Source organism: Acomys minous, assembly GCF_964271855.1.
Source record: "Acomys minous genome assembly, chromosome: 10".
NCBI lineage: Eukaryota > Metazoa > Chordata > Mammalia > Rodentia > Muridae > Acomys > Acomys minous.
In genome coordinates, this window is record NC_140491.1 from 30837501 (window position 1) to 30859590 (window position 22090).

Consider the following 22090-nt stretch of genomic DNA (forward strand, 5'->3'; position numbering starts at 1 on the left):
AGGCAAAGAGCCTTCCTTTCACTTTAGTGAAAATTAATTAGGAATGCCAAGCAGGCTGCAATGATGACTCTATTATCATATCAGGATAGGCAGTGCCTACATAATCTGCATCTTATTGAGTCTTTATTAACCACAGCAGGAAGCGATAAAGTCCCCATAACATGACCTGAGGTGTAGAACCAATTCACCAAACCGTGCGTGGTCACAAGCAAGATAGCCTCACGTGGTCCCTGTTTCTCTCAGACCCAGACAGCACATCTCACTGTTTACCAGGAAGCTGCCTCAGAAGTGCCTGACACCACCCACCTTACCATGCATGGTCCCCAGAACTGCTGAGAAAAACCATACAAGCCTGAGTGAAGACTGCATGTCTACTACACTCAATGGAGAAAGCCAATGCTAGTCCCGAAGGGAAGTGGGCTGTCCCACCACAGGCAGTGTCAGCCTTCTTCATGGATTTATCCAGAAAAGGTGGCTCAGAATTTGCTCCACTCCAAGACAGGAGCATAAAGCCATGAGCCAGAGCTGGCAGAAGCTGAGTGTTAAGAACATAGGGGAGGACATCATACAGTTGTCTTGACTACCATGTATGCTTTTTAGAAATCTACTGAGAGGGAATTTTACAGCAAAAAAAAAATCCTCATGATAAAGCAGGTGACAGCATTCGGGCATAGCTGAGTGGACGGGAGGGACTGGTCTTGGGAGTGGGTCATCCTCCCTCTGTTGTTGGGCAGGGAGGCTGGGGCACCGTCTCTGTCTCCCTTGGGAGGCTACACACCCTTACCTCTCATGTTTGTGGATGAGGCTTGTCAGTTGGGCAGCCGCAGTGCTCAGCAGCCCTTGTACACGGGTCTCCACGGCCTGCAGGCTCTGGACCAAGTACTCCCTATGGCCAAACCTCTTGCTGAGATGATACCGCTTGGTGGCCTGGAAGAAGTCCGTCAGCTCTTCCACACTCTCCTGTTTTACAAGATGAGACGCGTGGCTTATTGGAATGTTAAGAAAAGTCTTGGCGGACACTTAAAATATGACTTTTCCATTGGGAGTGAACACCTTGAACCTCCCTGCTGTGACAAACGTCATGAGGAAGTGCATTGAGCACAAGAGGGCTCTGAGAAGTGCCCTGGTGACCAGATGTAAGCCACCTTCCCTTCAGCAACATGTCTGCACCACCAAGCAAGACCCATGTGTGACCTATGCCATCCCTCACCCTGCTCCCACCATTCACAGCCTTATATCATGGGACAAGTGTTCATGTTCTACGGTGAATCAGCCAGCTAGCCAGCCCCATGGTGGCTAAGGAGACAGAAGAGGTAGGGCAGGCACACAGGACAGTGGAAGGGAGTCATGCTAACAACTTTGGGCTCAAGTCTGTGTGTCCTCTGTGGAATCTCTAGGTATGAGACCTCTGAACCTTTCCCATTTTATTTGAAGGAGTGAACAATTATTTCCAATCTACACATAAGGAAACCAAGTCCACAGCACACATCACATTGCTGAAAATAGCTGGGCACAGATGAGGATTTTTGGTTCACATCATGCTGCTAGAAGCACCTAAGCTGGGTTCTTAAGTCAGAAATCTGGGTCTGGGTTTCAGACTCTATAGTCCTGAGGGGTTGTCCTCCAAACCCAGCTTTCACCAGCATCCCAGTAACAGTACTGGTCTGCTCAGAGCAGTGGCCATCCCATTAGCCAGGGCTGCTTCTCTCTGTGGAGACACTAGATACACATAGGCTGCCCACTTGAGACCGGTGATAGCTGGACAGTCCCTCTTCCACATAAGCCGTGTTCTGTCCATGTTCCAACATGTGAAGATTGGTGCTGTCCAGCAAACTGCATTCTCAGGAATGTGAAGCACAGCTGGCCTTCCCAAGGGCCCTCTGGACACCACAGCTCCCAAGCTAGCATTGTTGCAGCAACACTCCACTGTAGTGCAGAGTGGTGGCACTAATCCCAGTGGGGTGGGGTGGGTCACCTTTTTATTCCACAGTGACGCGTGCTCTTTCCCAATGTACTTGGCATCAGCACTGCCCATCATGGGATTGAAGTAAACCCAACAACCATCCATACATCTTGCTATGGACCAGCTCATTAAACTTCACTGCACCAGGACCCACAGCTGATACAGGTAGAACCACAATCCAGCCCGAGTGAGCCTGAGCCCATGACTTGCACTACAAGCTACCTTCTGCCTTCCATGCCAGACACTCACTCCTCTATCAAGAGGAAGAAGGGATAGAAAGCTCACCAGTTCCCAGCACAGAAGGAAGACAGGACTCAACGCTAGAAGAGATAATCACTGAGGTTTTAGAAAACGCCTTTCTACCAGGGCAAGCCTGATCACAGGCATTACCTGTGTTTTAGAGTAGTCTTGCAGCAGCATTTTAGCCAACTCAGGCCTCAGTTCCCCTTTGGCAACAGCACTCTGTATCTGGGTATAGACGATGCTGTGTAACTCGTTTCTCTGGAAAACAACCAGCTGCCTGTGTGCTTGGGCAAAGTCCTCTGCTTGGTGTAGAGCAAGGGACTTCTGCACATCCTCCTGCTCCAGGTCATGGAGGGTCCGCAAAAGGTTGCTGCACTCTGCAGCAGACTATGGAGAGAAGAGAAACCTGTGAGAGGCAGACAAACTGAATGTGAACATGTACACACGTGTACCCACGTGTGCACATGTGCACATGGACAATACACATGCAATGGCCATACAAGCACACTCAAAACAGACAAAGAATGCATGGCATCCACACATTGTATTGCATGCATGTGTCATGCACAGGCACGGTGCATATGCACTGTAACCACGTATGAACCATGTGCAATAATATGTAGGAGCATGTGTATGTCTGCACAGATATATACACATCTTCACTGTGCACCTGCATGTGTGTGCACACACAGCAGTACATCCAAAGTCAGACAAGTGTGTGTGTGTGTGTATACATGGTACTCAAACCACTACACAAATACAGTCATGTATGAACACAGGGTACAGAGACATACGCACCATAGTGTACATGGTTGCACATGTGTGCACACACACACACACACACACACACACACACACACACACACACAGCCCCAAGCCTGCAGTGTTGAGATTGAGAGTCCTGAGAAGAAACTGTTCCGACCCATCCTTTCTTGTTATCTGAATTTCCTGCCAGAACAGCTGTAAAACACAAAGTTCACAGTGGGCGGGCATGTGCCAATTTGCAAATCAGATTGCTTGAAAAGTGTCTGCAAAAAATGGAAATCTCGAAGTGTCAACAGATCGCACAGTTAGACTCACACGATGACGCCCATCACTTTCACTCCCAGCGTCAATGAGGAGAAAAATGCCAGCAATTGGGCCTGAGCTCAGCTCCAGCTGAGACGTGGTACTTTGTTGCTTGTGCGGACATCTGGGTAGCTGAACCACAAGGACAGGATTCCCAACTGGAGGGAGGTGCTCTTTACCCTTCATGGGTAGGTGGGGTCATAGGACCCCAGCGGCAACGTCACGTGACACTTCCACATGTGAGGGTGTAAACTGGAACATGACAGGATGACTACTACTGAGATTTCCTTCCATGGCAACACACTCCCCCCTCCTCCTGTGTGTGTGTGTGTGTGTGTGTGTGTGTGTGTGTGTGTGTGTGTGTGGCGGCCAGAGGGCACCATCCGTTATCCTCCTCTTTCATGCCCCCACCTTACTTATGGAAACAGGACCTCTCACTGAACCTTGAGCTCGCTGCTTCAGCGAGGCTGGCTCACCACTGAGCCCCAGGGATTGGTCTCTGCCCTCCCGGAGGCGGGGCTACAGGTGTGTTACCATGCCTGCTTCTACATGGGTGCTATGGATCCAAACTCAGGTCCCCACATTTGCACAGCAGGCACTTTACCCACTGATCCCTCTACCCCATCTAGTGCCACATGCACACCTGGTACCTAGGAGATCAGAAGGGGATATCATAATATCCCTTTTTGTGAGCTGCCATGTCGGTGCTGGGAATCGAACCCAGGTCCTCTGGAAGGGCAGTCAGTGCTCTTAACTGCTGAGCTATCTCTCCAAGCCCTTGTCTTGTTTTGAGAAAGAGGGTCTTATATAGCCTGGACTGGCTATGAGCTTACAAATAGTGGAGGATGACTCTGAACTCCTGATCCTCCTGCTCTATCCCCCCAAATGCTGGGATTACAGGCATGAGCTACCATGCTTGGAGAAATCCACATTCCTAATATAAAAGCTTTCTATTTTAGATGTTGTCAGTAAATGTGCATTAGCAAAAGGATACCATTAGAGAGACCCCGGGCCAGATCTCTACTGAACTTCCCAGTTGAAAGAAGGGCCTTTTCCTGGGGAGAAGGTGTGGCCACCAGGATGCTTCAGCCAATCACAGGCCGGCTTTGAGCTGCCCTGAGCTGTCGCTGTGCCCCAGTTCACTCTACACCATCTGAAATGTGGAATTAGGATTTCCTCAGTTACGCTCCTTATACTCCACTCAGCAAGACTGGCAGACTGTAAAACTGTTTTATAAAGATATGACTATCAGAGATGCAATGTCAGGTTCCTAAACAGAAGGAGAATCTTTCTCTTTCAGAGACTTGAGAGAGAGCTAAGAAGTCTCCATGGACCCAGGCAGGATGCAGGTCCTTAAATCACCAAAAGTGCCTGGGTGGAGAAGAGGGACCACCCGTGCTGTTTGCACCGCTCGCCCGTTCTGTAGACATCTGTGGCATTTCCAGTGTTCTGCTACTACTATTTGGGGTATTATTTATATACATTGAGGAGGAAAAGGGAGGTCAGGACTTCAAGTGGTCTTAGGAAGCTGAGCTGTGAGGTTCTGCTCTCCTGGGCCTCAGTTCCCCCACCTTCAAATGTAAATAATTTATGTTTTATGTCCAAGGTTTCCTTAAAAATGACATAAAATTATGAACCTCAACTTGACACCATCAAGAATCACCTGGCGAAGAGTCTCATTGAAGAATTGCCTTGACCAGGTCGGCCAGTGGGCACGTATATGGGGCTTGTCTTGACTATATTAATTAGCGTGGAATGATCTATGCTAACAGTGGGCATCGTCATTCCCTAGGTTTGGATCTTGACCTATGCCAGAGCAGAAAGAGAGGACTAAGTACTAGCACACCTATGTTCATTTCTCTCTGATCTTGACTATAGATGCCATATGGCCAACTGCTTCAGGTGTTTGCTGCCTCAACTTGCCAGTCATGATCAAGCATAAATAATCTAGAACTGTGAGCTAAAATAAACCTCTCCCACTAAGTTACTTTGCCAGAGTACTTTATCATAGCAACAGGAAAAGCGTGTCAGTCTGAATATGAAATGCTCCCCAGAGGCTGACTTGGTCCCTGGCTGGTAGTGTTCTAGAAAGGTTATGGAGGTGGAACCTTACTGAAGGAAGTATGCCACCAGGGGTGGGCTTTTAGTTTCTATAATCTGACCCCACTTCCTGTTCTTTCTCCGTGCTTCCTGTGTGTGGAGGAAGCGTGATTGCTCCATCTCCTCACTCTCACCACCCTCACTCTCGTGTTGCCATGACTTCCCTGCTATGATGGAGTCTAACCCTTTGGAACTGTCAGCCAAAACAATTTTTTTTCTTAGCTTGCTTTCTGCCAGAGTATCGCATCACAGCATCAGAAAGGTAACACAAAAAGGAAACCCTTGACCGCACCCATAGCATGGACACTAGCAATGACTGAAGCTCCTGCTTCTCTCTCTCTCTTCACTTTAGCTGACACACGAAAAGAGCAACATGTGACATATTGACGGGGCTGCCTTGTGACGTTTCAGTGTGAGTATACATTGCATAATGTTGAGCTGAGTCCACACAGCTGCCTCCTCTAACATAACACATCTCCTTGAGGTGAAAACACACAAATCCTCCGGCTTTTAGAGATGCATAGCCTGTCATGGTGGTATATAGCCACTTGGCTGTGCAATGGCCACTAGATCATCTCCTCCCAGTCCTCGGCTGCCCAGGCACCACCAGCTGTGCAACATACCAGAGTATCTGCTTTGCCCTAACTGGGCCTCAGAGTCCAGTGCCCAGCCTCCTGCATCTGGACTGGAGGCTCTACCATGTATTAACTTACTTCACGTTAACTTGCTTCACACACAGCCTTCTGAGGTGAACAGGTGAGCACGTACCATCTCTATTGTTCAAAGGGTGGAGAGGAGACCCCGGGAGGCCCAGCCTTCTGGAAGAGCAGGGTGCAACTCAAGCCCAAGGAAACCTCAACCCAGTCTAAGCTCCTAGAGAGCTAGAGCTTTTCAGGGGATGTGCTCTGAAAGCCATAAGGAATAGAGTATACTTGTAACACAGGCTGGCTTATACTATTTTTTTTGTAGAGAAAATCGAAAACCCAAACTCATAACGAATGCTGATGAGATGCTGCTGGAGTTGAATCACCACACAGCGAGCTAAATGCACTCTCCCTCAGGGCCTGGCTCGGGGAGATATGGGCTGAGCCACAGTGGTAGACAGAGCATTAGAGAAGAGGGGGTCACCACGGAAGCTGGGGCAAGCAGAGTAACATCCACCACCACCCCAAATACACACCCGTGTCTAGGTCCTGACCCTGTAACTTGGGAACCTATAAATCTGAATTTGGAAGGGTCTCTGCAGGTTGAACCAAGTTAAGGATCTCATAAGTGAATCAAATGACGAGTGTCCTCACAGGAGACAAGGAAGAGGAGACAGAGTTCCAGCAAGAAGCCATGAGAGGATGGAACAGGGGTGAAGTGACTTAGCTATAACCCCAGGAACACAGCGAGTCACCAGCAAAGCTGTCAGACAAGGAAAGACTTCCCTAAAGACTCCAAAGGGTGCTGGGCCCTATCGATGCCCTGAATTGTAGTTCCAGCCTCCAGAACACAAAAGAACAAATATTCAAATATATTCTCTCTCTGTCTCTGTCTGTCTGTCTGTCTGTCTGTCTGTCTGTCTGTCTGTCTCTCTCTCTCTCTCTCTCTCTCTCTCTCTCTCTCTCTCTCTCTCTCTCTCACACACACACACACACACACACACACACACACACACAGAGATGTATGGAACCTTGTTCTTGCAGTCACTGCTAGTATAGCCACAAGCCCTGCCCTAAACAAGATAGCACTGAGACAAGGCAGGCCCTGGAGCCATGGAGCAGGTGGAGCCCAGTGAACCCTGCCTTTACTACAGTGTGTCTGGGCTGAAGACTGAGCAACTTTGAGCCACCAAAGGATGCAGCTTTTGGAAGTCATCACTCCTGCTGCTGTGGGCTTTCATGGTGATGTAGCTGCCTCTGAGCCTCCCATGCTCCCCGTGGTAAGTTCAGCAACCCACTGCTTCACTAAGCTAGACTCTGGTCAAGTTTTTTTTAGTCTGTCATTGGTGCCCTGTCTAAGGGGAGTCAACATTTGTTCAGATCTCCACAGGAAAAGTCACATTTACAACTAGAAGTCCAGGCTTGCCTGGCTGCAGAGACCTGTTCAGGACAGAGCTGTGATTTAGCAAATGGCATTGACCGAAGTGACATATGTTCTCTGACATATAACCAACCACAAACTGGCCATGCCTTCTGCTAAATGAAGCCTTTCTACTCTCCCCATAACCACTATGGCACCACAAACAGAACTGTATCATTACATGGCTAGCTTGTGTCCTTTTTTCAAATATGAGGAGCCGGGCGTGGTGCCGCACGCCTATAATCCCAGCACTCGGGAGGCAGAGGCAGGTGGATCGCTGTGAGTTCGAGGCCAGCCTGGTCTACAAAGCGGGTCCAGGACAGCTAAAGCTACACAGAGAAACTCTGTCTCAAAACAAACAAACAAAAATCAAATATGAGGATATTTCATTAGAACATGAGCTTCTTAAATGCAAGAGGTTGGTCTCAAGTCTGTATCTGTAGTCCCTAGCCTACAGGAAAGAAACAGTTAGTTACACATAAACCCTTGTGAAATATCATAAATGGATTGATGGGGTAGGGGCCGGATGTGAGGGTATGTGAATAGATGGGTGAATGGGCAGAAGTTGAAGATGAACAGATAGGTAGAAAGAAGGAAGGGCAGATAGATGGAGATAGACAGATGGATCAGGATGAATAGGAATATGTGTGGTTTTATATACAGATAGCAAAGTGGATGGTGGATCAGTAGAAAGATATAATACTGCGTAGATGGATGAGTGAGTGGGTGGATGCATAGATGCATGAATAGATGGATGGTGAATTTCTAGATGGATCGATGAATGGATAGATAGGTGGGTGGGTGGCTGGCTGAATGCATGAATAAATGGTTAATGAATAGACGCATAGATGGGAGGATAGATGCATAGAGGGATGGTTAGGTGGATAGGTAGATGGAGGAGTAGGTATGTGTATATATGTATGCATTATGAATGATGGGCGGACCAACAGATGAGTAGATGCATGCATGGATGCATGGATGGGTGGGTGGGTGGGTGGATGGACGGATGGTAGGTAGAATGATATACGGGTGGATGGGTGGATAGCTAGGTGAACTGATATGTGGATGGATGGACAGATGAATGGGGTGATGAGTAGGTAGATGGATAGGTGGGTGATGTATGAACTGGTGAATTGATATGTGGATGGATGGATGGAGGGATGGAGGGATGGATAGATGGATGGATAGATAGATGGATAGATGGATGGATAGATAGATGGATAGATGGATGGATAGATGAATGGATTGATGGATTGGTTGGGGCACTGATTACTAATGAGACCTTGAGGAGGAATGAAGTATGTGCAAGCCTTCAGGGCTGCCTTACCCTCTCACTAACTCGCTTCAACACCTCTTCTGCTTCCTCCATGGCCACCATCTCCCTCTGGTACTGGCTTTCTGTTTTCTTCCTCATTTCTAGGTCACACTCTGCCGTCAGTGCCAGCATCTTCCGCTCGTACTCCTCTTGTATCTCAGTTTCCAGCATCAGAAACTGCTTTTTGAAAGCAGCGGCCATCTTCCTCTCGGTTTGTGGAGAGAGGTGACCACTACTGGTCAGATTCCTCATCAGAAGGGCAATGATGTCCTTACTAATTTGGTTCCGACAAGCCTCCAGATCCGCGTCTGCCTGATTCAGGGTTGCGATCTCCAACCTGAGAAACAGAAGTCAAGTGGGCTCCATTACATGAGAGCACGAGAGAACAAGAGGCTCCTCAAAACTGTCAGGATTTAAGGTATTCATGGGTAAGGTCTCTTCTCTTTCTTTCCCCTCCTTCTCTTCCCATTTCCCCTCCTTTCTACCCTTTCATAATTTGAGTAAAAATGCCTCCCACAGGCTCGTTTGTTTATCACTTGGTCATCTGTTGGTGGCACTGTTTGGGAAGGTTATGGAGCCATAGTAGCTATAGCCTGCCTGGAAGATGCAGGATGCTGATTGTAGGCCTTGATGGTGACAGCCCAGCCCTGCTTCCTGTCTGGTCTCTGCTTCCTGGTCCCTCCCCAGATGTGAGCAGGTAACCTCACACTCTTGCTACCAGCCTTGAGCTGCTCCTGTGGCCACGCCTTCCCCATCATGACAGACCACTCCCTCAGCCAATGGGCCAAAGTCAATCTTACTTCCTTTAAACTGTAGAATGTCAGCAGCATGTGTAAGCCTCTCTGAACATCTGCCCAACTAGTTTCCAGATGTACAGCGAGCAATGCACAAAGACCCTTCCTCTAAATGGTAGACATCTTCTGTCACTTGGTGGGGATGTGACAATATAAACGTATGTATTAGGGAAACCATCACAGAAAATCTTAATCATTTGAATGTGGAGAACACATGCTGGCTCATGTCAGTCTGCTTGAATTGTGTCACTTTTCACCAGTCCCACTAGGCCTATTCTTTGCCATGTGTGTTCAAAAATTGAAAGCAAATCTTCGATATGCCATCTTATCTGGAAAGCCTCCACGCACATCCATAAGTGTCAAGAAGAGAGGTAGACAGATACACATACAGACAGGGAAATGGTTACCTGGCAGTTTGCCTACATATTTTTTTTTTTAACCAGAATAGCTGTAGTAAAATACACCTTGAGTCAAAGGCACTTCCATAATGGCTATTTCTCTCTAGAAGAGGAGCCAGTGCTCTTACCCAGGACCCATCACTCCAACCCCCACCAGCGCCACTTTAAAGGACACCCCATGCATTTGCTTCCTTCACGGTCGCAGCAAGTACTTAACTGCAAGGAAAACTCTGTTGGATCCAGAAAGAATCATAGGAGCTGCTTTAAAGCGGTGTGAGCACTGTCAAATGCTAAATGAGCCAGACAGAGCCCCACAGGTTCTGTGGGACGACAGCTGTGTTCTACTCCGAGACAGGCAAAACAGACTTCACACTCCAAAGTAGCCTGGTGGGGCAGAAAGAATAACGGCTCCTTCACCAGGTCTCCAGTCCTGAACTCGTGACTAGAGGTCACACGGCTAAGGAGCTGAGGCTGCAGACGAAGCCACTGCTCAGCGGCTGGCAGAGCGAGGCGGAAGAGGAGCCAGGGTCAGAGGAGGCAGTAGGAGGGACAAAGGCAGGATTGACAGCTCTCAAGACCCAGGAAGCGGTGAGCACTAAGTGAGGCTGCTGCTTCTGGAAGCTGCAAAGGTTGACTGTCACCTGGAGAGACCCATCAGACTCCGGTCTCCAGAACCCTAAGACAACACTTCTCTGCCACAAGCTGCCAAGCCTCAAGTGATCTGTTACAAGTGAGTAGCAAGCTCCCATACACCACGCTGGGTAGCCGCATCCATCACACTTTCCTTAATTCAGAAAATATGGCAGCCTGCACTGGACAAATGGCATGTTCTCATCTTGCTCTTTGTCATGGCTGCTACTCGCTAACCAGAGAAGCTCAGTATAGGACTTTGTTTTCCCACCTGTATAATAGGATGGCAATGGCTTGCTGCTAGTTGTTTTATCGAGGAAAGAAATAACAATTTCCCAGCACAATTTCCTAGCATTTTGTTGGCCCTAAGTATTCGTAGTTCCCTCTGTGGCTCCTCCCTTCCCTGGAGAAACTGGCTGCTGAGGGGTCAGAGCTGGCAGCTCAGAGGTACTTTGATTGCAGCCATTTTACTGCCAAATGCTTTGCATAGACTGTCAGAAGTGGCAACAACAACAAAAACAAAAAACAAAAACTGTCAATGTCCCCAGGCCACAATGCACAGAAAAAGAATCCCTTCAAATCAGTTAAATGTCCAGGCTATTAATGACACTGTAAATTGCCCAATGGCTTTAGAAAAAGACAAATAGAAAAGAATTCCTTTCTTATACATAGCATCCGGTCACTTTTCCTTCCCTTGTAATCGCTTACAGGGCAATGCAAATACACATGATTCTCCATTATCCCAAGATTCCTTCATGGCGTCAGAAAGACAAGCACTTGGCATCACACGGGATAGGATTCAATACTCAAAATCCTGCACCACTCCCTGAACTGGTGCATCCACAGTAACATCTAAGAAACACCATTGTTTAGAATTTCTGAGAACTGATTATAATTAATAATTTGATTGGCTGGTGGTGACAAGAGTGAGCGCATCATTCATGCCTTCTTTCTCATTTAGCTTTTGTAAAAAATTTAAAAAATTAAATGTTCTTATCAAATAGTGAGGCAAGGAAACTGAATATAAAGTTAGGAGCCAAATCGATAGGCACTACAGAAAATGGGGGAAAGACTCATAAAGCAACACGAAGAACAGTAATTCAGAAGGAAGCCTAAGCAGCCACAGCCTCTTTTAAAATGATTCTGCTGCCTTCAAGTTAGCTGGTGTAACCATAGGTCCACAAAACACACATCAATATTAGCAAAGAGAAAACTTCCCTCGTCAGAGGCCAATTTCCATGAAAAGAATACTGCAAGACTCCATGCAGAGGATGAACAGCACACTTATACTCCATCAACATAGGGGCCTGGCAGCAAGGAATAGGGGAAGCATCCCCTGAGTATCTTCCGTGGGAGCCACAGAATGTGAGGGAAACATTGGAAAATCAATAGTAAGCCAGTGAGGCAGCAGCTTGTCACAAACCCAAATGCAGTGTAAGCCATGGGGTGGGCTCTTAGCATCTTTCCTACTGGACCCTCTTTCACCAAATATTTCCATGCAGGGAGGCCAGGCTGTGCCCATCTCCAGGCACCAAGCTACTCCATAAGAGGAAACAGTCACTGATACACTATGTTCATGGGGTGGGAGCAGAGAGGAAAGCCTCTGCCCTCAAAGAACTTCTTGCTTATATGGGCAAGGCAGTACAATGATACAAGTTTCTCTCCCTCTCTCTCTTCCTCTTCCTCCTCCTCCCTTCTTCTCCTCTTCTCTCTCTCTACCATACTCTCTCCTGCATGTGTAGTCACTTCTTGCAGCCAGGGAAGTAGTTTAGGGATACATGGAGGAGGTCCTGCTACAGAGAGACATTTTCCTACCTCTGTGTGACCCTCCAATCTATGATGCCATTGCAGCTGCTACTCTGACCTATTCTTTCTGACGCTCAGGTACCCAGACCCCATCCCCACCTCTAGTATGTGCTGCCACCAGCACTCAGCTTAGTGGGTCTTCTCTCCAAAGTACTCCCGGGCCTCAGAAGAACATCCCAGATGTGGTGGTGCACTTCTGTAATCCCTGCACTGGAGGACCAATAATTCAAATTCATCTTTAGTCACATAGCAAGTTCTGAGGCTAGCCTGGGTTACATGAGACCCAGTCTTCAAGAAGAGGAAGAGGAAGAGGATAGGGAGGAGGAGGACAACTAGAAGGAGGGGCCTTGAATCCCCACATCAAAGTATTTGTATTCTGCCCATGTACACAGAAAAAAAAAAACCAGTATCCAGGCAGCGCCCACCACTATGCCGAGCACAGAACAGGAGCTCAGCCAGGATCTGCTTAAAATACTGGTCAATTGATTAATTTTTTAAAAGTGCTCCAAGCATGAAGAAACAACCCCCCAAAGAATAAATGACCCAAAGAAGCCAGCAAATGAGTGGCTCCATCTTCCTGGGTTGTGGTCTTTCACACAAGAGGACCACAGGCACTGCTTTGCAGAATGCCTGAAAGAATAAAAAAGATGGGTATTGTAAGAATAAACGTACCATATGGTTAGCATAAAAAAAAACTACCCAAGTGTGTGTATTTACACTTTCAGCACAACAAATATTCTTTACACACCTCCTGCATACAAAACAACCCGCAGACTGCACAGGGGCTGCAATGACAGCTCAGGGCCGCCAGTGAGATAGCAGAGAAAGAAAGGTACCTCTGAACTTCTTCCTCCCTTATGCTCTCTGTCTCGGCAGCATCTGCAATCAGTATTTATAAGGGGCCGTTCTTCAGTAGCACAGGGGCTCTGAAAACACTCTAGCCTGGGTGCAAGTCCATTCCCACCCACAGGACCTCATGCAAACCAGTGGGCCTCTCCGAACGGCAGGTCCCTCGTCTGAAAACTGAGCGGCAGTGAGAATTTCATATGATGCTAGATGCTTGGTGTGACCAGGCTTCCAGTAAGGTAGAACTAAATTACTAGAAGCATGCCATGCTTCTAGAACCTACTGTGATCAGCCAAGCCTGCCTAGTTTCTCTTCCTCGTAGCAGCATGTGCTGGGACCAAGCTCAATTCCATCGTGACCAGTCAGAGAGCCTGATAAAAACCAAAGGACACAGAGGATAAAAACCGTTCTCCCATCCTCTCTGTGAGAGCAAGCCTGTGAATAAATGACACAGAACGGAACATTCGTGCAAGCCCAGGGCATTCTCTGTTAGCGGTAAGCCAGCAGCAAGAAAAGGGCACAGTGCCGCCTAGTCTTGGAAACGTGGCAACAATTAAGACACCCGTTTGCAGGGTGAGAATCCCAACTAGACCTCTGGTGAGAATTGTAGGCAGGATAAATGACTTACTAGAGAAAAGGGCTATTTTTAGTAGAAAGCCCATGAGAGACTGATTTCCATGCAATCTAAGCCCCTGATATTTCCTCTGTGGGAGCTCCTAACCCTTACTAGAGGTCAACATAGATAGATAAAAGGTAACTGACAATTCTAGAAGGGAGGGAGGGAGGGAAGGAGGTTGGGAGGGAAAGGGGAAGGAGGGAGGGAAGGAAGGAGGGAGGGAAGGAAGGAGGGAAGGAAGGAAGGAAGGAAGGAAGGAAGGAAGGAAGGAAGGCAAATAGGCATGCAAGCAGACACACAGGCAGGCAGGCAGGCTGACAGGTAGACAGACAGACAGACAGACAGACAGACAGACAGACAGACAGATAGACTAAGCAACCCAAACCAGTGTCCAACTACTGAGGCTGAAACACAGTTTTAAGATTGAGCTGGGGCTGGGGGTGGGAGTGATGAGAGATGGCTGCTCTTCAAGAGGATGCCCATCATCAACTCCAGTCCCATGGGATCCAACATCTTCTGGCCTCTGTGGGAACCAGACACACATGCAGGCAGGACACCCATAATAATAAAACTTATTTTTAAGACTGAGCTGGGGAAGCAAGATGAGGCACTGGGAGAAGATGGGATGGATTTCAGTCTTGGGATGAGCCCACATTTGCTGATCAATACGAAATGCTCTTCAGACAAGATAAGGTCAGCAACCAAGAAGAAACAAAGAGAAGGTTCCAGAGCCTGAGAGTCACCAATAAAGTCGACACTGCAGTATCAGAATAAGCAAGTTACAACACCTGTGATGGGCATAGAGGAAGGCTGGGTTCCTTAAGCCCTTCGCATCTGCAATCAAAGGCAGAGGGTGACCATGCTCCTGCCTACGAGGATGGCGACATTAGGTCAGAAGAATGCAAAGCCCCGAGTGTGTGCAAATTAAACACCCAGCTGTCAATTGCCCAAATCAAATCATTCCACTCAACAATCCATTTTCATATTTAAGAGGGGGAAAAAAACCCTGACTTTTGGCTAAGAAATGCTTTGATAATTGCTTGTGTTCATATCACAATATATGAGGTGGTGTTTTAGAGTTCCTGCCAGGAGCTTGCCTGCCAGCTGCCCACCCGTCTCTGCCTTCCTAAGACAGGGTGGCAAATTTTAATTGCCACCCTTGGCATTCCAATTAGAGAGCTGCGCAAAAATGAAGAAGAGCTTCCGAACAGCTGTACAAAGCCTAATTACCCAAGCCAAGCACACTACTCTGAAAGTCAGAAATGGATGGAGGCCTGAGCCCCACCGTCATGTGAGGTGAGTTGTGTGCACCCAAGGCTCTAGGCCTGAGCAAGAGATGAGCGCCCCACCCCCCAAGTACAGCAGAATTCCCACTGCCAAGGACAAGTAGCTTTAAAAGCACCATGAGTCAGACTCAGTACAGCTTTTGTCCTAGAAGGAGTTATAAGCAAACTGCTCTACCTTAGACCCACTCTATGTGCCATGGGAAACAGGTTCCTAGACCCAGGGACACAGGCCTGACACTGCTTGATTAGCTCTGCTTCTAAGCCCTTCCCTGATTAGTGCTGTTTTATGTGATTGTGTGTGTGTGTGTATGTGTGTGTGTGTGTGTGTGTGTACGTGTAGACAAATGTGTGTGTGACATGTATGCATGCGTGTGTGTAGACTGATGTTTGTGTATGTGCAGTGTGTGTGGAGACCAGTATGTGTGGAGACCAGTCTGTGTGTGTGTGTGTAGACTAGTGTGTGTGTATGTACATGTGAATGCAAGCATGTGTGTGTATACCAGTATGTGTGTAGACCAGTGTGTGTGTACATGTGTGTGCATGCATATGGTGTAGACCAGTGTGTGTGTACATGTGCGTGCATGCATGTGTGTAGATCAGTGTGTGTTTGTGTGTGTGTGTGTGTGTGTACTAGAGAACAGCTTCAGCTGTCGTTTTACAAGAGCCATCTACTGTGCTTTAAGAGACAGTGTCTCTCACTGGCCTGGAGCTCACTGGTTACACTAGCCCGGCTGGCCAGTGAGCCTTGGCGATCTGTCTGTCTCCACCTCTCCAGCTCCGGGGTTATAAAGCTGTACCAGCTTTGACTAGGATCCCTATGGACTACTAGCAGCACCTATGAAAAGGCTTCCAGACATCCAAGGTCCTCGTGTAAGTGGAAAACAGCATCCCCACCCTGAGCTGTAACTGAAGACCTGTCAGTTAGTTTCCATCCTTTCATCCAGGGTTTGGCAGAGTGAAGACAGCCCAGTGCAAGCCTTCAGCAACAACAACAACAACAAAAAAGTTCCACCCAGCAAGACAAGGTGGGCACCTGGGCTGGCCTGTTTTCTGTATTCACTAAACAAACACCTAGCACTCTCTCCTGCTAAGATTTCACAAATACCCTCTGGCTCCTCCCTATCCTACGTCTTCCCTTCTTCCTTCTTCCTGAAGTATTCACCCTCGCTCCACTTGCAAGCTTCTCTTTCAACATCAAACACAAGCAAGATGTCACCTCCTCTAGGGAGCATTTCCAGAGCCCCGCAAGTGACTCCTCCTTCTGCATCCAGCTGGCCCAATAGGAATCGGTGCCCAGCAATGCTTCTTTCTCACCACCAAGTGATGAATGGATGGCCACGTGAGCACGAGAAGGCCACCCCATGCCCGCTGCCCCCAACATCACCTCTTGAGAGCAGACATGACTGAGGACCCTTACTCTTCTAGGGCTTGAAGCATGTTCCCGGGGTCCTCAGAAGTCAGGATGTCAATCACTTGGTCACTGAGGGAGAGATCCTGGCTCACACCATTAGCAGAGGCGAAGGGCGAGAGCTCCAGCTTGTTCTGAGGGTGCTGAGCCTGTAAAGGTGGAGAGACAGCTGAGTTGGCATGCTGGGAAGGGAAGGCGGGGCTGTACAGTCAGGGAGGCGGGCTTCCTCCCTGCTCAGACCAGCCTCTGTCCTACTCAGAGCCTCCAACTGTCTCACCAAATGAAAAGGATGCTGATTTCATCAGCCACACACAAAGGTGTTGAGTAGATAAAACAAAGATATGAAAAGACATCACCATAAGTGCTCTGCTACTGAGCCAGGGGTAAAGGGGTTGGGGTGGTGGGGTGATGGGGGGAGGGGAATGGGGGTGCATGGTGCTTAGGGATAGCTCAGTCAGGAAAGGTCATGCCACTCAAATGTGAAGTCTTGAGTCCGAGTCCCACAGATTTAGAAAGCTGGGTACGGAAGCAGAGGCAGGCAGAGCCCTGAGGCTGACAGCCAGCCAGCGTAACCTAACTGGTGAGTTCTGGGTTAATGAGAAATTCGGCCTCAAAAAAATAAGACGGGAGGCTCCTGAGGAGAAGAAGTCATGCATACACATGAACAAGCAGGACACAGGGGTTGGGGTGGGAGTAGGGTAGGGGGGCGGGGAGGGACAGCAGGGTGGAGACGCAGGCAGAGGTCAAGAGGACCAGGTGAGACAGTATCTTCTGGAAACGGCAGGACCACTGCACTTATGAATTTCCAGCAGCTGTGGTTGCCTGCACAAAACCTGCACAAGATCAAGCTGGTCAATATTCCTCCACAGAGGAGAGAGGGGCGCCTGAACCCTCACCCCTGACTAAGGAAGTACTGGCAGGCTTCCTGGGAGGAGGCGCTTTGCTTTAGGGGTATGACCCTGGGAGGTTGACCCTGTTGCAGTGAACTGCATGGAAATCACAAAACCGATGCATTAGAGTAAAGCCAGGTATGGACTTGAGACAGGTTAGGTGGAGGGCCAAAATGTAAGGCTCTTACACCTAGCCACAGGTAAATCATCCATCAGCCAAATATGAAATCGGCTGAAGTGTTCATCATACATAAACACATGGTGAAATATAAGGTAGCCGTGAAGAGACGCCATCCTGTCTCAGTTACTGTTCTGTTGCTGTGAAGAGACATCATGACCGAGGCAACTTAAAAAGAAAGCATTTGACTGGGGGCTTGCTTACAGTTTGAGAGGGTTGGTCCATGACCATCATAGTGGGAAGCAGATTGGCATGATGCTGGAACAGTAGCCGAGACCTTTACATCCTGATCCACAGACAGGGCGGGGTGGGGTTGGGGTAGTGACTGGGCCTGGTGTAGGCTCTTTATAACCTCAAAGCCCATCCCCAGAGATGCCTTCTCAGTTCCAGTAACTGGAGACCAAGCAGCCAGATAGATGAGCCTCTGGGAGCCGTTCTCACTCAACTCACTACACTGTCAAAATGTGGATGGGCCTGGACAGTGTTACATCTGAACAAGCCAGGGGCTGATCTCTGTCACGTGTGGACTCTAAAGAAGATGATCCATTAGAGGTTGAGCGTAGAGCAATGGTTGGCAGGGTTGAGGAGGGAGCAGGGGAGAAGCTGGGAGGTGACAGCCATGTTGGGGTAACCTGGAGGAAAACGCTGGGCCGCTCCATAGCACAGGGCAGCAGCCTGGTCACCAAGAAGGTGCCTCACATTTTACACTAACTGAAGAGAGTATATACATTCTCCCCCATGCAAAGAATTGATGAACCCCTGAGGTGAGGAGATTGCCATGCCCAACAGATCATCATTCCACACTGCACCCCCATGTGTCAAGCTATCACATTCTACCTGATAAAGTCACACAATTGTGCGCTCATTAAGAATAAATTTTAAGGAATTATCCTAGGAGCTTTTGCTTAATGAATTAATTAATTAATTTGCTTATTTGCTGGTAATGCTGTGGATTGGCCTGGCATCAGCTAGGCAAGTGCTCTACCATTGAGAGACATCACCAGCCCCGGGGTTAACAGTGAGTTTGTGTCATAGGACAAGCAAAGGTGAGCATCTATCCTTAGGTCCCTGGCAGGGTCTGACGTGGTCCAGAGTAGAGACACATCAGGCTGAAGGATGAATATCCAGCCTACACCACTGCTGACCAAAACATCGCTGGGAGGGAGACTCACCCGGCATCTGGCCAGCATGCTTCCCTGAGGACACCAGCCCTGTGCCAGGAAGAACAGGGCCACCAAGGTCAGCATGAGGGAGACAAAGAAGGATGCGATGAAGCCTGCTGCATGGAGACCGTGGTTAGGCAGAACCTGCACGGAGAGAAAGGTGTCTGAGGTTTCCCCATGCTACCACTGGCTGGTTCCCCAGTCAGGTAGATGACATCAAGGTAGCACAGAACAGAGACAAAAGACAGGTGCTGAGAAATACCCAGAGTCCACTAACCACAGAGACTGGAGGCAGGGGAATGCCTGCCAGGGGCTGGGAGGAAAGGAATGAGTGTGACTACTTATAGGTACAGAATCTCCACTGGGAGTGATGAGAATGTTCTGGAACTACATAGCAACGATGAGTGCACAATACTTGATTCACGCAATATCAATGCCAGTAAATTTCCTACTTTGTTATTATGTGCACACATGTATGCACATGCACACACAAACATACACACACTACACCATACACATGCACACACTCACTCATACACATGCATGCATGCATGCATGCACATATAGAATCCATATTACAGAAGCTGAAACACCTTGCCATCAGTTAGAACATCTGGGTCTTGGAGGGGGCAGTTTTTTTTTAACTTGATTTATTTTTATTTAGTGTGCGTTGTATGTATGTCTGTACAAGGGTGTCAGGGCTCCTGAAACTGAAATTATAGACAGTTGTGAGCTGCCATAAGGAAGGGTACTGGGAATTGAACCTGGGTCCTCTGGAAGAGCAGCCAGTGCTCTTAACTGTTGAGCCATCTCGGGGCATCTGAGCTGCCATTACTACTTCGAGCAGAGAAGGGCTCAGGGTATAGGACTACTCACGCAACAATAAATGGATGGAAGACAGTGACAGAGTGGATAAAAGTATACAAAAGCCGACGCCTGTTTGGAAGGCTGGCACCAAAGAAACTCCTCTACCAGGGTGAGAGAACCCCTCTACTGGAGAGACAGGAACCAAAACGGCAGCTGTTAGAGCATTAGATCCAGCCTTTCAAGTCATCACTCCTAAGTGTCCCCACAAATGGCACAGCCAAATCCACCCCCCACACACACACACCAACCACTGTCAACAGAGATATTGGGGACACAATGCAGCCTAAACTGTGATGTCTAGGCAAAAAGCAAAAGAGGTAGTTATGACGACCTCCACCCCCCAGTGCATGCTAACTTTCCTCCCCGCCCCTTGAAAAGAATCATTGCTCATTATGTGCACCCCTATAATCACACATTTGCTGTACCCTTGCTTTGATGGATTCTTCATAGCATTTATGAGGAGTGACATTGCACAATACGGCCTTTCAAGAGAGACTTGAAAGGACGGGCATTCAATACCATTGCAAAGACACAATGAAGGCTCGTTTAGAAAGTTTGGTTTTAATTATGCAGTAAATGTATCTATAGGCTTGGAAGGCAGGAAGCTAGTGCGCCAGCTGTAGTTCTCCCTGGTGGTGGGAGTGATGTCATTGTTCAGCTTTTCTGTGTGTGTGGAGGCTGGGTGCAAAGAAATCTCAGGATGTCCAGTGGCTATACAGTAATCCTGCCCACCCACTTCCCCAAACACAAGAAACAGGGGACACACATACCCACCTACTCCCCCAAACACAGGAAACAGAGGACTTTCCCCCAAATACAGGAAATGGGGAACATATATTACTCCCTATGCCCACATACTTCCCCAAACATGGGGAAAGGGGGACACATACAGCTTTGCCAGAAGAGGTTTCAGCAAGTTTTGTTTAAATCCTTTGCTGGGCCTCCATATCCAAGGAACAGGCAGGACAGTGGTTTGCTGCCCCTTGTCCCAGTGAACTGGAGGAGTGGCAGTGACAGCAAAGAGACTTCTAGCCTCCAAGTGATTAATGAACATTCAGCTTGACTGCAGAAAGTGCCAATCATACATGACACATCCTAATGCAGTCTTGCTGTGATGTGTCATCTTAGCTGTCAACTTGACTAGATCTGAATCAACCAGGGGACAAGCTGCTGGGCACAGCCCTAAGCTGTGCAGAGACTATCTGAGGTCATTTGAACTGGGGAGGCCCACCCTAAGTCTTGTTAGTAACTTCCAGTGGCAGCCCAGATAACAGGAGACCTGAAGGGGGAAGCTTCACGGTCAGCCCCCTGGTGGTGAGCTCACCTGCTCTATTTGAACGTTCACCCACGCTATTGCTGCTGGCTCTGCTGCTGCCGCCACCTTCACCCTCCACTGACATGGGAGCCCAGCTTCTCCCTTCCAGGGTGGGCTGAGGACCAGAGACACTCCAGGAGTCCTCTAGGCCTTTGGAGCCACCTTGGGACTACTGAAGGATCCGGCCTGGTGAGCTGAGAAACTCCAGGTTCTCTGCCTCCCCTGGGTGAAGATGGCTGCTGTTGAATAATCTAGACCAGAGGTTCTCAACCTGTGGGTGATGGCCCCTTTGGGGGGGGGGGAGGGTCAAATGACCCTTTCGCAGGGGTTGAATATCAGATATCCTGCATACCAGATGTTTACATTATGACTCATAGCTATAGAAAAATTACAGTTATGAGGTAGCAACAAAAAGAATTTTATGTTTGGGGTTCACCGCAATATGAGGAACTGTATTAAAGGGTTGCAGCATTAGGAAGGTTGAGAACCATTGACCTAGACCATCTTGTGCAAATCAATCTAATAACTCCCTTTAAGTAAATTCATTTGATTGGTTCAGAGAGCCCTGACTAATAACACCTGCTAATGCACCAACAGAGCAGAGCTTGGCTCAGGCACACATCTCAGGGGACTCCTCCCAGCCATGCAGGTGTAGAGCATCCTGATCATGGCCAGTTTCCAGGATCCTGCTTCTTTCCCAATAAAATGAAGATGTAGTGTCAGATCATCTTAAGGCCTCTTCCAGGCAAAAAATCTCTTAACAACAAACAGGTGTCACCAGACATTGTAGCGCTCGCCTTTGATCCCAGCACTCAGCAGGCAGATCTCTGTGAGTTCTAGGTTAGCCTGGCCTACAAAGCGAGTCTAGGTCAGCCAGGGATACACAGAGAAGCCCTGTCTCAAAACAAACAAACAATAACAACAACCAAAAACAGGTGACAAGTGCCAACAGGAGTAAGCCTAACGCTGAAATGCCATGGAAGTCCAGCAGGGGGCAAACAACCCACCCGCCTGGGGAGTAGAGGTCAGAGAAACTGGCCTGGGTTCTGAAGGATGCCTTAGAGAAAAGCCTGGGGAACCAGACGGTCCCAGTGGCCGCTGGAGGAGCCAAGAGGGTTAACTTTTCTGATGAAGCCTCCA

At 48.4% G+C, this 22090-nt stretch overlaps 1 protein-coding gene across 8 annotated transcripts in view; it reads right to left on the bottom strand.

The window, feature by feature from the left end:
- Positions 1-22090, bottom strand: part of EVC2 (EvC ciliary complex subunit 2) — an 85181-nt gene that overhangs the window by 42548 nt on the left and 20543 nt on the right. For all 8 annotated transcript variants that reach the window (XM_084799898.1, XM_084799900.1, XM_084799901.1 and 5 more), the window contains 5 exons: positions 18778-18912; positions 16547-16686; positions 8766-9090; positions 2354-2593; positions 785-960 (listed from right to left, as the gene is read on the bottom strand). In XM_084799898.1, coding sequence (XP_084656024.1) covers positions 785-960; positions 2354-2593; positions 8766-9090; positions 16547-16686; positions 18778-18912 — 1016 coding nt within the window. The remainder of the gene's footprint in view (positions 1-784; positions 961-2353; positions 2594-8765; positions 9091-16546; positions 16687-18777; positions 18913-22090) is intronic.